Raw genomic sequence first — 16,266 nt, 5'->3', positions numbered from 1 at the left:
TAGCCATCCCTTTTAACAGCTGCACATATAATACCCTCAATTTCATAGCTTCTGATACCATGACTACATTATAACCCAGTGTTTCTTTAACCCCAAGTGCTAGCTAACCAAGATTAGGTACAGTTAATACAAATATAGAGCCCCTTCTCCCTAATAAAATTACCACAGAAAGTAGATAGTGAACCTGTAAAGTTGTCTTAATGGCTTCAGGGAGACACTGCTGGGCATTACAATTGTGGGACTCAGGGTGCCAGTTACAATCACCCCCAAACTTTCCTGTCTATTCCCAGGCCAGAATACCTAATACCTCCACTCCTTTTTAAGGTCTTTTGAATAAATAATATTACTTATCTCCTTAATGCTGGTGGGGGCAAAAAATACAGCAGGCATAGACAACTGCAAGTTCCAACATCAGTAAACATCCACCTATGAATATTTTTGGCCCAGATGAAATTGAGTAAACATAAAGTTAACCAATCCAACAAGTCCAAAATCCATCATCTTTTTGAACCTTATTAATGATATCTTTAAGGTAATCTAAGTCTTTTGAAATAAAATTACTATTATAACTTAAATTGAAGAAACACATGGTATTAAACTTCTGATATACTTTATGATGTAACAATAACAGACAATCAATTTCAGCATAATTGTCAAGGATTGCTTGAAAATGTTGTTTTTGTTCTTCGTTAAGCATATTTACATCCATGGAGGCATGAATAATACTGTTTATGATAGCATAGGTGAGTTTCATAGTAGTTGTATAAGCCGGTAGAGCTATTCCAGGTAAACCCACCAAAGAGAATGTCAAAGCCTTAAATTCTGCCTTAGAGAGAAGCTTCACTGAATCATCACAGGTTTTATCAAGAGGAATAGAACTTTTACGAATAAATTGCACAGGATGGTGACCTATCAAATATTATGTGGATGGTAAGGACACATTCTGCTAAGACAACAATGAATACCATGAGACATTTTTGCAGGTATATCACAATTTTATGCAAGTGATTCAAGATATTGTAATGGGTTCTAGAAGTCCAGGATCTGACAATACTCAATTTCCCAGAGCTGGTGTACAAAAACAGAGCAAAATTGTTATTCAGACCAAAGCATTTACAGAGTTTTGTGTGAGTTTAGCAATCAAAGCAGTAACACAGTTATCTAGATTACATTCTAACCCCATTTTAGCCAACACCTGTTGAGCTGAGGCTGTTAATGGTTTTATATCTCCCCAAGTAACCAAAATTCAAATATCCTGGGGTCCTCTTTTAATGTTTCTCCTCTTTTGAGGAGAATGATTATTCTCTTGTTTGGATGAACTCTTATCTTCCAGGGTTAAATGAAACTTAGAAATCACTTTGTGAAGTTCCTTGTACATTTATAATTGTTATTTTTCAAGCATGAAGCTAGAGTCCAAACAGGACATGTTGGCATAAGTGTAGCAGTCTATGCTTTTCCCCACATGATCAAAGGCATAGGATCTTGTCATGCTGGTCAGGTGGAACTTCATATATTACATAATTTTATTGGTAATGGCTGTTTGAGAATAAAATGTCTATTCAATGCAGATGACCAATTTTGAGTATTAACTTTGTGTTGTACATTGAGCACATTAACTGTAAATAAAACAATATTTAATGCATATTAATATAAGAGAGGCTAGATCTTTGTATATTTTTCTATTAAAAGGCAAGTATTAGGATGCAATTTGCTCACTCAACAAAAGCTTGTCCAAAAGAATTATGAGAAATTTCATGATTTAAAACTATATCTCATTGACTAAAAATTGTTCAAAAGGATGAGATGAAAAAGCAGGAGCATTATCCATCTTTAAACAAATAGGGCCTCTAGGAGCAGATCATGCTTGGTTTCTTTCCATGCTCTCTGCTGGAACTGACTTGACATTTTCTTTTTAGATTCAATTCTTTTAGTAATTTTTTTCTTTTGTTTTGTGTTTTGCAATTATGCACTAGAAATCATAAATATTTTGAAGTGAATAAATCATTATACTTCTACTTTGTAATTTTTTTACATTTTTTATTTTTTAATTTTAATTAGTGATTTAATTTCTGGATTTTTTTATTGTGGCATGCTTGGATTCTTTTCACACTATATGTATATATATATATATATATATAGAGAGAGAGAGTGTGTCTTTGACTATAATATCTACCCTACATAAAACACAGTGTGTGTGTTTATATATATATTATATATATATATATATATATATATATATATATATATATATATATATATATATATATATATTTCCCACTTCTCTTTGTATATCCTATAGATTTTTAACTTTTACAGTATTTTACAAGTTGCTTAGACTTGTCTTAAACTTGGTACTGCTTGATAAGCCTCTCCCATATTTGTAGAATTTCAAATTTGCACACTAGTAATGCCCCTCTCATTTTTTCTTAAAGAATTATTCAAATAAACATTGTGCTCATTGATGTTAATATTTTTCAATTTCACTCTCTAAACTTTTTTAAATAGTTATTTAGAGTTCTTTGAGTAATTCATAACTGTTAGTATCCTAATGTTAAATTCTTCATGTTTTATTTTTCTTTTTTTCTCACTTGGATTGAGCCATGCTTCTCTTTGTTTATATTTGCTGTAATATTTTTTATTTGTTCATTAAAGAAGCCATGAGTAGATTATATAGTCAATTTTTAAGAAAAGAGTATAGTAAATTTTAAATAAATAAAAATAGGCAAGAACAATGCTGCATCCTTGTAATATTTGCTAATTGGGAGGCCATGCAAAAGTACTTCAGGATTGAGAGAAGTCACAGAAATTTAGAAACAGCATGGCTCAAACAATTTAAAAAAGACTTGTGTTGTAAGTTCGTGATATAGAATTTTTGGGGTAATCTCAAGCATTGCACATGAAACATTAAAAGTTGGATTCCCTGAAGATCCAGAATTGCCAGTACTAAATAAGTATCCATGAACAATTAAATCATAAAATTGAAGAGACACCTCTGCTTCTGTGTTTTGTGCCAACATTTTTCTCAGTATTAAAGCTAGGGACTCAATGTGTGTGCCCATCAATGTCAAATGTTTAAAAATATGTACTTATGTACTATTATTATTTAGTTATAAAACATTTTGTCTCTTAAAGTGTTATAAGAAATATATGCAGGACTTTGAATTAAGTGAAAGGTTTTAGGCAATTATTAAGTTGTAGGAGCTTTTGATTCACATGTGGAAGTCAGAAATTTAGTGAGCAAAATTTTGCTCACCAGGTACTGTGTTTTGTGTAGGGTTGATATTATAGTCAAAGTCTCCATATTTTTATTTTATTGAGCATAATAAGGTCAAGAGTTTTATTTTACCACTTAGTGAGTGTATTATGTTCTTCATAAATACTAGTAGAAGGAATACAATACCTTGTAAGAAAAAATTGATAATTATATGAAATAATGATTTTGTTAATTCATTCTATTTAATCATTTTACCTTGTATATATAGTATAAAATACCATGATATATTTATAAATAAACAAAGTTGTATTTGTCAATAAAGGAAATTCTCATATCACACGAATGTAAAAATATAAAAATCAATTTATTATACTTGATTGTCATGTGTTGAATTCATCCAAATATTATGGCCATAGGCTATGCAAGATTTTTATAGTCTTTTAAAATGTTTTTATAAAAAAATTATAGATATATATGTGTATATTTCTTAGTAAATTATTTGTTCATATTTCTTTTTAAGAGTCCATTGCCTCTTTACCCTTGTTGAATATTTATGGTATTATCACTCAAAATATACTAGATATTTTCAAGTCTCTACGTCATGGAAGACATATTTTGGACACTCTTTGTAAAAGCCAGAAATGTTTGTATAAGTTTTACATTTCTTTTATTCTACTGACAGTGAGGTAGATGGTAGATATTTCCTAAATACACAATACTATCTTATGAAGGACAAAAGGCTATTAATAATAGTTTTATACACTTAATTATATTACTCTTTTTAATGATGTTCTCCTCTTGGATACTGTGGTCTCTACAAAAAAAATTGGATAATATTCTCAAGGTAATTTTTCTGTACATTTTTATTGAACTAATATATTTTTTGGATTTATGGTGACTTTGGATTTACTAATCTGCTAACTCCTGATGTATTTATTTTACCTTAATTTCATGTTATGTATGCAAAATATATTTATCCCAGTCTAATAGGTATTTTTTTAAATTTTTTTTTTACTTCAGTCATGACTCCTAATTATACCCAAAAATATTCACCAGAAAAGGGCCTAAAACATATTCATGAAGTGATAAGTGCAAAATATGGAAGTTGTGATCCTAACTATTTACCACAAAAGAAAATATGGAAAACTACAAGTGAGAGTGAACACCAGATATCATATAAAAAATCAGGCCTTGTTCACCACCAGAGAATATATACTGAAGAGAAGCCCTACAAATATAAAGAATGTTACAAAGCTTTTAGTAAACAAAAAGGTCTTATTTACCACAGAGGAAGCCACAATGGAGAGAAGCCCTACAAATGTAAAGAATGTGCCAAAGCTTTTGGTAGAAAATCACACCTTATTTGCCACATCAGAACTCACACTGGAGAGAAGCCCTACAAATGTACAGAATGTGCCAAAGATTTTGGTAGAAAATCAGACCTTATTCGCCACAGAAGAACTCACACTGGAGACAAGCCCTACAAATGTAAAGATTGTGGCAAAGCTTTTGGTCAAAAATCAGACCTTATTTACCACAACAGCACTCACACTGGAGAGAAGCCCTACAAATGTAAAGAATGTGCCACAGCTTTTGGTAAAAAATCAGTCCTTATTTGCCACAGCAAAACTCACACTGGAGAGAAGACCTACAAATGTAAAGATTGTGGCAAAGCCTTTGGTCAAAAATCAGACCTTATTTGCCACAGGAGAACTCACACTGGAGAGAAGCCCTACACATGTACAGAATGTGGCAAAGCTTTTGGTCAAAAATCACATCTTATTTGCCACAGAAGAACTCACACTGGAGAGAAGCCCTACAAATGTAAAGATTGTGGCAAAGCCTTTGGTCGAAAATCATATCTTATTTGCCACAGCAGAACTCACACTGGAGAGAAGCCCTACAAATGTACAGAATGTGGCAAAGCTTTTGGTTATAAATCACACCTTATTCGCCACAGCAGAACTCACACTGGAGAGAGGCCCTACAAATGTAAAGATTGTGGCAAAGCTTTTGGTCGAAAATCAGACCTTTTTAACCACAGCAGAACTCACACTGGAGAGAAGCCCTACAAATGTAAAGATTGTGGCAAAACTTTTGGTCGAAAATCAGACCTTTTTTGCCACAGAAGAACTCACACTGGAGAGAAGCCCTACAAATGTACAGAATGTGGCAAAGCTTTTGGTCACAAATCATACCTTATTTGTCACAGCAAAACTCACAGTGGAGAGAAGCCCTGCAAATGTACAGAATGTGGCAAAGCTTTTGGTGACAAATCAAACCTTATTCGCCATAGCAGAACTCACAGTGGAGAGAAGCCTTACAAATGTAAAGAATGTGCCAAAGCTTTTGGTCAAAAAATACACCTTATTCACCACAGCAGAACTCACTGGAGAGAAGCCCTGCAAATGTAAAGAATGTGGCAAAGCTTTTACTCAAAAAACAGGCTTTATTTGCCACAGCAGAACTCACACTAGAGAGAAGCCTTACAAATGTAAAGAATGTGTCAAAGCGTTCAGTCAAAAATGATACCTTATTTGCCACAACAGAACTCACACTGGAGAGAAGCCTCACAAATGCAAAGTGTGTGACAATGTTTTTACTCAAATATTACACCTTATTTGCCACAGAAGCATTTACACTGGAGAGAAGCCTTACAAATATAAGGAATGTGGCAAAGCTTTTAGCAATAAAACAGGCCTTATTCACCACAACAGAACTCACAGTGGAGAATAGCCCTACAAATGTGAATAATGTGGAAAAGCTTTTAATAAATATAAAACTTTATTCACCACAGCAGAAGACATTCTGGTGAATGTGAAATGTGGATAAAGTGATAATACCTTTAAAGAAAGACTAAACCTTGGGGCTGGGGTTGTGGTTCAGTGGTAGAGTGCTAGCCTTGCATGTGTGAAATCCTGGGTTTGATTCTCAGCACCACATAAAAATAAATAAGTGAAATAAAGGTATTGTGTTCAACTACAACTAAAAAATAAACATTAAAAAAAAAGAAAGACTAAACCTTATTAACAACCGAATTTATACAGAAAAGAACCCCTACAAATTGAAAGAATGCAGCAAAGCTTTTAATAAGAAATTAATTCTTTTCACCACTAGGATACTTATTCTGGAAAAAAGACATCTAAATGTACAGAATGTAGAAACATTTTAAATTATATCATATATTACTAGACAACAGAGAAAACACACTGTAGAGAAGCTCTACAAATGAGACCATTGTACCATTACTCTAAGAAAGGGACAACATTTAATCATCAACACAATAATCATAGTGCAGAGAAAATTTTGAAATGTGAAAATTGACAATGTGACAATGCCTCCAAAATTTATTCACTAATACTCAGCACCTGTGGATACATACTGGTTAGAGAAAATACAAATGAAAAAAAAATTGTAGCCACATGTTTCTTAAACACTGCTTATTTTTGGAGAATTCATTGTGCCCAGAAACTCTATAATTGTTTTTCTAAATCAAAAATTACTATTTTCACTGTTTAATACTGAGAAAAGAATTATATGAAATCTATTTTTGATGTTTAACACGGAAGTGTAATATTTTAAACTTTATTTTTTTTTTTTTTTGTATTTCAGTTTAAGTTTAGGTATTTGTATACACTTAGCCATATTCCTAAGCCTACTCTCCACTTTTTCAAATTTTTAGACTGTCTTGCTAAGTTGCTTGAAACCACACTAAGATGCTGAGGCTGAATTTAAATTTCTGAAATTTCTCAGCTTCCCAATTTGCTTGGATTACAAGCATGGACCATCATGCCAGGTTTACTGTGCATTTTTTTTTTACCTAAATTTACCTTATGTATGCAAAGTCTTTATAACTGAATATTTGTTTATATGTTAACCCTCATGTATTGCATTCTGTTGTTAAATGACAGACATCATAGTGTTCCACTTAAGTAACTGTTCTATGTAACAGTAAAACATACTGTTGAGTGAATAATACTCTAGCATCTGTTAATACTTTTACACATTTTAGTGAACCTCAATGTGAACTAGAATTTGCATAAGTCAGATCATTACTTTTTTCTGTTTGTATTTATGGTGAAATTAAGAGTTTTAAGAAGGATATAGATATAGGAAAATAAGCCCCAGATTTTTATATCAAAATTTATAAATGTTAAAATTTTTACTTTTTAACATTTTAACATTTCCTAGTGATTTTAATAGACTGAATTTCCACAAACTTAAAGGTAACACTTACAGGAGAGAAGAGTTTTATGTTTCTTGTGTGCACAATGGCTTTCTAGACTTCATCCTCATTGGAGACATTTCATTTTTCTGTGAATGAGGTCAATGATCAGTATTTTCATATACGTTAGTAAATTCTGACATCCTTGGTATTCTATAGGTAGTGTTATTTCAGGGCAGGAATTAGAGAAATGGATGTGGAGTTAAGGTTGAGTGAGGTCTTATACTTATGACAAAATAATCAATGAGCTATGGTTTATAGTCTCATTTTCTGAGGACCAAGTAGTAAGAGGTGAACTGAGAAGGTTGTATGTAAAGATTAATTTTCTTATCATAAGATGTTGGCTTTTCAGGTACAATAGGGTAAGAGCTTCTTATACACAGAATCTATACAAAAATCATATTGAATATCATTTACAATTTTATTAACATTACGTATAATTCATGAAGAATTGAGTTTAGAGCAACATATGCCTAAGAACAAGGTCTGGGGACATTGTACACTCTCCAATATAGACATATTTAAACCAATTTAATTATACATGAAACTACACTAAATGAGAAGAAAAATCTATTGTATCAACACACAATAATATAGAAATAAAAAATTGTAAAGACTTAAGTAAGAGACCAATAGTGTTGAAGTGTGGTTTCCAAATGCTAGAGGGAAAATGGACATATAATCAGTTAAAGGTAATTGAAGAAAGATAAGTTACCCACTTTGAGCTACAACAGCATTTGAAAGAAAAAAAGTGTCACAAAGTAAGCAAAGATTATTCACTTCCATTTGTATGCTTTGCAATATTTTCCAAAAGTTTTCTGCATATTTTATTGCAGTCAAATTGGGAAATAATCCAGAAAGTTAAAAAAGACAAGTATTGTTCTCTGGTTTTAAAAGCAAGAAAAGAAATAGAGAGAGCTTTATTGAGCTACAAAAATTTACTATTTAGAGTTAAAAAAAGAACTGAGATTACCAGAGTCTAAGTATAATGTTTCAGCCATCCCTGGCTGCACAGGGCATTTTTGCTTAACAAAGAATTTGATCACATATATAGGCTTAGAGAACATTGCTGTTTTTAGTCAGTCTTTTTCATTAATAACAATGATGTACCTTTCAACAGTTAGCAGCCAAAAAATACACAATTTCAGGAATCTTCTGTTTCATCCTCCATATATTCTGCCACAATATTCACGAGGACAAGATAATATAAACCTTCTGGCAGTCCCATCAAGCATTCACTTCTATTAATTTTAAGGCCAAACATATACTGCATAGAAAAGTATGATACATGGAACAACATAATTTTACTTAGTAAAAATATTTTTTTTTCATGAAAATTATATCCCAATTCCTTTGTCTTGGGATTACATTAGATAAGTATGAGGTAATTATACTGTGTATTATGACCTTAGGCTATGAGCCTTAAAATTACCTTAAAAAACAAAAGAATATTAATGTTTATTTTTAAATATAGTTTTTATATTTCAAATATTCAAATCCCACAGCAATCAATTATACAAAAACATGAGAAAAACAACTGCAGTTTGATGTCTCATCATGACATTTCAATACCTGCTGTATATTGCCTGTGGCTTTCACTTTTAATTTAAACAAATAATAATATTTCCATAGAATTTGGGTGAAGTGGAGGACAAAATCTCCTGCATTGCTTTCCTGGGAAAGCCATCATACTTGAAACAACAGAACCCCAAACCAAAATATGTTTACATTCTAATTATATCAGTTCTTAACTCATCTAGCATAAACGAATCCACTTTCTTCTGGTTGAATATCTTTTTTTTAGAGAGAGAGAGAGAGTTTTAATGTTTATTTTTTGGTTATCGATGGACACAACATCTTTGTTTGTGGTGATGAGGATCGAACCCAGGCCGCACACATGCCAGGCGAGCGCGATACCACTTCAGCCACATTCCCAGCCCCCTGGTTGAATATCTTGAGCTCAAAGATATGGAACCTGGGAGCTAAAAGAAGTATGACATAAATAATGAGTTCTTTTTTTGCATAAGGCAAATTGTACTTTTTGTATTTGATTTTTCTGCCTGTGAAGATCTACGTTTCTCTTCCTACAATGGTATTATGATTGATGGTGACTTGTGTGATTACAGGAGGCTTAAAATGCAACTGCATGTGTTTGAGTCATTTCACTGGTAAAAAATACTATAATTTGTACTCTAATAGAAGACTCAAAATGGTGCTATAAAAACATATTTTTTAATTTGCCTCTTTATTCATGGTTTTATAATGGTTTTGATGTAGACAATTCAGACCATTTCTGATTAATGGGTGTCATCAAGATGTAAATTCCCTCTATAATCATTAGCAATGAGACAATTCTTCCCATTAAAAATAAAAATATTCTCATAGAGTCTTTGCTATATACAAAGAAACCACTCTTGCTTTTGTTTTACTAAACAAAATAAATTCCACATATTTGAGTCCAAAAGTAAATGGCAAAACATTAACTTAAGGACCATGAGGAATATAAGAAATACAAGATATCACCTTTGAAATATAAAAACAAATAAGAACCAGAAATGCTAAGCCATTACCATCTAAACTATACCAGGGCTTTTAAAATGTAATCTTAGATATTCTACTCACTCTCATAGTAAGATGCCTTAGACTCAAAGATATTTATTCACTCACTAAAGGTCACTCAGTGAATGCATAACAGTTCTTATTCTAAAGCTTTTACAGAATTTTTTGATAATTCATTGCAAAGTCTCACCTCTCTTCTTTAGAAATAAGACAGAGGTTGTTTTTGTCTGTTTTAATTTGTTATAGAAAAATACCAGAAACAGGCGAATGTATAAAAAGAGATATAAATGCAAAAAAAAATTTTCTGAGAGGCTGGGGTTGTGGCTCAGTGGTAGAGTGCTCACCTGTCACATGCAAGAAGCTGGGTTCAATTCTCAGCACCACATGAAAATGAATAAATAAATAAAATAAAGATATTGTGTCCAACTACAACTTATAAATAAATAAAAATATTTTTGAGTACATAGTTCTGAAGATTTAAGTGCACTGTACCAGAATCACTTCAGCTTCTGTGACAGCTCCTTCACCTGCATTACACATGAGGTGGCATTATGGTGAGGGAGGGTTCATTTAAGAGGTAGAGAGAACATAATGAGACAGAAAGTCAGAGAAATTCAGAAAAAAGACTTGCTCTTTTGTAACAACTGGCTTTAATAAGAACTATGTTGTGCCCCATGAAAGTTACATTAATCCTCTCCAAGAACATCTCTCCCAATGATCTAACCACAATTTAGTAGATCTCATTTCTTAAACATTCCACTATTTTTCAACTCTCTCCCTTTGAAACTAAGTTCCAAACACATGAGCATTTGGGGGACATACTCAAATTATAATGAAAGTAATATGAGAGAGACAATGGAAAAATGTCATTTCTTAGTAGTTCTAAAGATTCTAGATACTACAATAAAATGCTTTAGAGTATAGAAATTACTTTAGGTTGATATTTTATTTTAAAAACAATAAGAAATTTAATTTAATTACTTTTTGAAGAATGAATGAATTTGAATGTGACAAGACTAATGGGCTAGGTATATTAAAATAACGGAAAAGTCTGTGCAAAAACTCAATGAATGTTTAGTAAACAATGCCTATGTATAAAAAGAGAATGCTGGGCTTTCTGATTATGCTATATCAAGCCAAATGTTTACTGCCTAAAATCTGGTGGCCCTCAAAACCAGAGCAAATATTCCTATAAAAGATGTAGTGGACATCAGTCTCAAGAGCTTCGTACTTAAAATATCTGCTTCCAAAGACTGCATGATTCATAATAATTCTCATGAGTATTATTCTTCTTTCAATTTAAATTTTTAGCTTTCTATATAGTTAACACACCATCTCATGGCCAGATCAATATTTTCTTGAACTTCTTCATATATTAATCTATACACTATCTCAGATATGTTTGTTTCTATTTTGTGAGTGATCCCTCCTAGTGAATTCTGAGATGTGTGAGAGGTTGAACAATCATAGAAGTCTGCTTATTAAAAATAAGCCACGTTGTAGGTTGGAAGTAAAAGGAGAAAAGAAGCAAAAGTCCTCATCTAAACTTGTATGTGCTGATACTACACAAGGTTATTCCAGTGATATCTGGTTTGGGGTAGGGAAGCAACTTTTCTTATACATTATGAGACAGAGTTCATCAAATATGGTTGTTACAGACTTTTGGAGAACACCTTAAATTTTCTTAGTAATTTCTACATTGAAAAACTACTATTACTTTAAACAAAACTATCCATTGCAATAAATCTGAAATAGTTCTTTAATATTGCAAAACAGAAAATTGATGGCATTATTCACCAAATGCTAATATTTTCCAATAAGACCTCACACCACAATATATATATATACCTTATATAGTTTAACACCTATAGGGGTTCTTAACACAATGGATAGATAATTAAAGAGTGAAATGAGACTCAGAAACAACTAATTATAGTAAAAATTATTATTACCATATTTCAAATACTAGTGCACCCTTTTGCTTTTTTTCCCAAAAGTTAGTTTTTGTAACCTTTGGTATGATATTTTACTTTATTTAAATTACATAATAAGTAGTATTTTTTTCATATGTACTCTCTGATGCATCTCAAATATATTTGCATACCCCAAGACCTTAGCAGATTTCTATACACATTATTCACTAGAGAAACTGTAGTTACTTCAGAAATCTATATTGCTCTTTTCAAATGAGGTCTTGCAGTTTTTTTAAAAAAATCTGAGATGATTATAATAAACTTATTTCTAATTAGCATATAGTAAGTAGCTGATAAATATTTGTGAAAAGGATGAAGAAATAATAAGAGCATTTATATAATCTGTACAATATGTTATGAGGTATTTCATGATTTTAGCTACAACTTATTGAATATTATAACAATCTTACTATGTGAGTAAGATGTGAGTATGATGAACCAATAATAAATAAAAACTTCATGCTGCATTGTTAGTAATTCACCAAACAATTTTTTCAAAACACACACTCTGAAGTGTGGTTTTTGACAACAATTATATTATCAATGAATGAAGCTCAGTAAATGAATAATTGGAACTACATACTTGCTTAGGGTGCCTATCATTCATTGTTAAAAATCCCTTAGGTATATAAAATTTTAATACTGTATGTACCATTGTGATATAATGCAATTTTGGTAAAATGTACATGAATAATGCTGAAGTCTTTCATTGAGTCTTATATCAGTTTATGAAATAAACTTACTATATATGATTTCCTCAATTATAAGTGTCTTATGTTTTAAGAAACTGTACAGACAATGCAAATTAAAGTTAACATACTAATATGAAGAGCAGAAGCACCACAGGAAATATGAAAACAAAGAATTGGGAGATTCCTCCATTATAGATGTAGTTTTCTCAACATCTTTTCAATGTACCTAACCCACCATTGATACCTAAATTAATGACCACATTCTTCTCATGCTGATAGTGCATGATGCTATTATATAAAATGAAAACAAACAAATGTGTCAGAGATACATTTTACAACACTAGTTGAAAATACAATTGATTGATCAGTATCTCCCTGCGTTTTACCCCAGCAAATAACTTCTCAGTGTGTAAGATAAATGGGTAAAAATTTAAACAATCAAGCAAAATTTATGTTAAGGAATAACAACTATTTTTTTCATAAAGAAAATGTTAATGTCTTTTTGAAACAACATGTCAATAAACTGTGCCCTATCACATAAAGGAAAGCAAAAATTCTGGTAAATTTCTTCATTTTATTCTTTGAATATGCCAAGTATTCTTTGGCAAACTTCTACATATATTGTTTTAATTTCACAGGTGTAAATTGTATCTGGTTTTCTCTAAATTGCTGCTTATTTAATATAAATTTGTTCAGAAATTATTTCTGCATGTGCTGATAGTGAAATATAGTGAGAAATGGAAATCATTTAAAGCTCTATAAATTGCAATCCCAGAATGGTGGGAGGAAATTGTATATAATCATGAAAAACATATTGACTACTATTTGTTCCAAATATTTATTTCCCTTAGTATCCACTTTTCATATAAACTAGTGCTTTTAAATGAAGCTGACTATTAAATATCATATAAAAGGCCATCAGAGTAATCAGAAGAAGAAATTTAAAAGAGAAACAATCAAATCATAAACATCTGTTTGAAACAAGAACTGGCCAAATGTTGGATCTTAGCTTTTGACTTTACTAAATTTTCTCCTATTTTTTTTTTTTTTTTGATTATGACTAAGAGGAAGGTACTTCTCTTAAAACCATGACCAGAACAATTTATAGCAATTTGTTTTTATAAAACATGGATAAAATTGGCTTGCTAACTCAGGATAGAATCTAATGGGTAAATCTTGTTATGGTAAGAAAAAAAAAGTACAACTACTTAACATGAATATTGACCTTTTCAAGAAAAGAATATTAGGGTCAAAACCAATTTGGTAAGATAGTATTGAATATTTTATATCAAAGAAAAGGCAAAATATTTAAAATAGTTTTGATTATTAGATGTATGTAAAAAAATTAGTGTCCAGGACTGATGTGGTGGTACATACCTGTAATCTCAAATATCATAGAGGCTGAGGCAGAAGGATCACAACTTCAAGGCCAGCCTTGGAAACTAAGTGAGACCAGGTCTCAAAATATCAAAGAATTTTGTATATATATATATATGAGTGATAGAGCAACCTGAGTTCAATCCCCAGTGCCATATAAAACAGTAGTTTCCAAAATTTACACCCAGATCAGCAGTCTACACTCTATCTGCCACTATGTAAAGTTTTAAAAGGTAACTTTCTTCTATCCCATTAAATTTTACAAAAAGTGCACATTTTACTGTATTTCATATACAGAACTTGGCTTTCCATTATTTGTGTTTAGTGCGTTTTTACTTTCTTTTTTCATCATCTTTCTTTTTCCTGTATTTTCTAATATTCAATTTTTTTTGTGATGAGAAAATAGATCACTAGAATCTTCTAACTTTTGCTACATTCAATCACTTGACTAGTCAATAGCTAATATTTCTATTAAGCCATCATTTTAAAGGTAGGACTGAGGTATACTAACAAAACTATTTTCAAGGTCTACTGCAGAATTAGCATAACTTTCTTGAGCTCTGCAGTTAGAGCCACTGTTTCTGTCCACAAACTCTGCTCCCTTTTTTTTTTTGTTAAGTTTTTCTTCTATATTGAGTAACTCTCTTTGAAATGAAGTATGGAAAATTGCTTTTTAGATTTTTATTATTTATGAAAATCTATTTTTATTTATGATTTATGAACAATCTGCTTTATTTTAGAATACCAGGTTGAATACTATTTTTCCTTTAAATCGTGAGGTTATTATGTATTTATCATCTATAATCCATCATTAAGGAAAAATACTTGGGTTTTATTCTTGCTTTTTTTGAAGCTGACCATGGTTTTCCATTTTAGGATATTTTCTTTGTTTTAAACATATCTACTTGAGAAAATCTGGACATATATTTAGCATATTTAAATTTTATTTTCTTGATTATAGCATTCAATCAAAATCGAATATTTCCAGACCTAATTTTCTTTTAAGTATATACGTGTAGGAAAATGGATAAAATATGGAAAATAATATATCTGTTTTTCAGACACCAAAAACAGGCATAGCAGGTGAATGAAACCACATGCAATAAGTACAGACTGGTTAGGCGAACTATAACTTTATTTTAAAAATGGTTCTTAATAAGTGCAGTTTGACAAAATGCTGTTAAAACTAATGGGTAAAGGGGAAGTACAAATAATCAAAGTATACCACTGTAAAAAAAACTTGAGGTCTGGCACCTGAGAGCAGACTGTAGGGAAAACTTCATGTTATGGTAGGAAAGAATCCCCCACTTTCCCTTCACCCTCTCACCCACTTAACCTCACCAGAAACCACCAAGATGCCCAGAATAAAAGGTTTCAAGTTCAATAGTCACACTCTTTTCAACTACAAAAAGCAGTTTCAATTCAACTGAACAAAGAAGCTAATGTGCAAATTTAAGGGGTTCTGAGACTTCATATAAAATGTTAGGTTAAAGATAATTCTGTTTTTTGTTTTTTTTTTTTTGTTTTTTTTTTGTTTTTTTTTTTTTTTTTTTTGTGTGTGTGTGTGTGTTTGTTTTGTTCCAAGGATGTGGCTATTCCTTGGTCACCTGAACTCAGAAAAGAAACTGTTATTTTGTGACCCACATTGAAAACAGACAAATGTTAAAAAATTTTTAAAAAGCCTAATTACCAAAACAAAAATGTTGCTACTTTCTCCCTCTACATTTTGCTTTTTAAAATATCTTTTTTTTAAAAAAATATTCATTTTTAGTTTTAGGTGGACACAGTAACTTTATTTTATTTTTTTATTTTTACATGGTGCTGAAAATTGAACCCAGTGCTTCATGCATGCTAGGCAAGCACACTACTACTTGAGCCATATCCCCAGCCCTAAAGTATCTTTTTTTAAGTTTTGACATTTATTTTTAGTCCTGAGAAGTAGACAGCAAAACAGCTTCTGGAAGAAATTACAACAAACTGCATGAGAGTCTGGTAAGCTGAGAGGCTGAAGCAGGGCTGAGAGGAGCAGATCGGAAGTCTGACTAAGGAGCAGACTTCCCTTAGTCACTGGAGGCCAATTATAACTAAAAAGAGACAAAAATCAATAAGTGTAAACTAGGAAATGACACAAATTATCAAGTTAGTATCAGTTATAAAAACTTCATATAATCAAGAAAATAGAGAAATCATCAACAGAATTAGAAAAATAATAGATGAAAATTTGAT

The 16,266-nt window shown here is 31.3% G+C and overlaps 1 protein-coding gene across 1 annotated transcript; it reads left to right on the top strand.

Moving 5' to 3' along the window:
- The first annotated feature begins 4,236 nt into the window (after nt 1-4,236).
- LOC143640819 (uncharacterized) lies at nt 4,237-5,628 on the top strand. Its single transcript, XM_077108392.1, has one exon. The coding sequence runs from the start codon at nt 4,237-4,239 to the stop codon at nt 5,626-5,628; it is 1,392 nt and encodes a 463-aa protein (XP_076964507.1).
- Nucleotides 5,629-16,266: the final 10,638 nt, after the last annotated feature.

This window comes from Callospermophilus lateralis, unplaced genomic scaffold (genome assembly GCF_048772815.1).
Source record: "Callospermophilus lateralis isolate mCalLat2 unplaced genomic scaffold, mCalLat2.hap1 Scaffold_65, whole genome shotgun sequence".
In the NCBI taxonomy this organism is placed as follows: domain Eukaryota; kingdom Metazoa; phylum Chordata; class Mammalia; order Rodentia; family Sciuridae; genus Callospermophilus; species Callospermophilus lateralis.
This window is presented reverse-complemented; position numbering and strand designations above follow the sequence as displayed.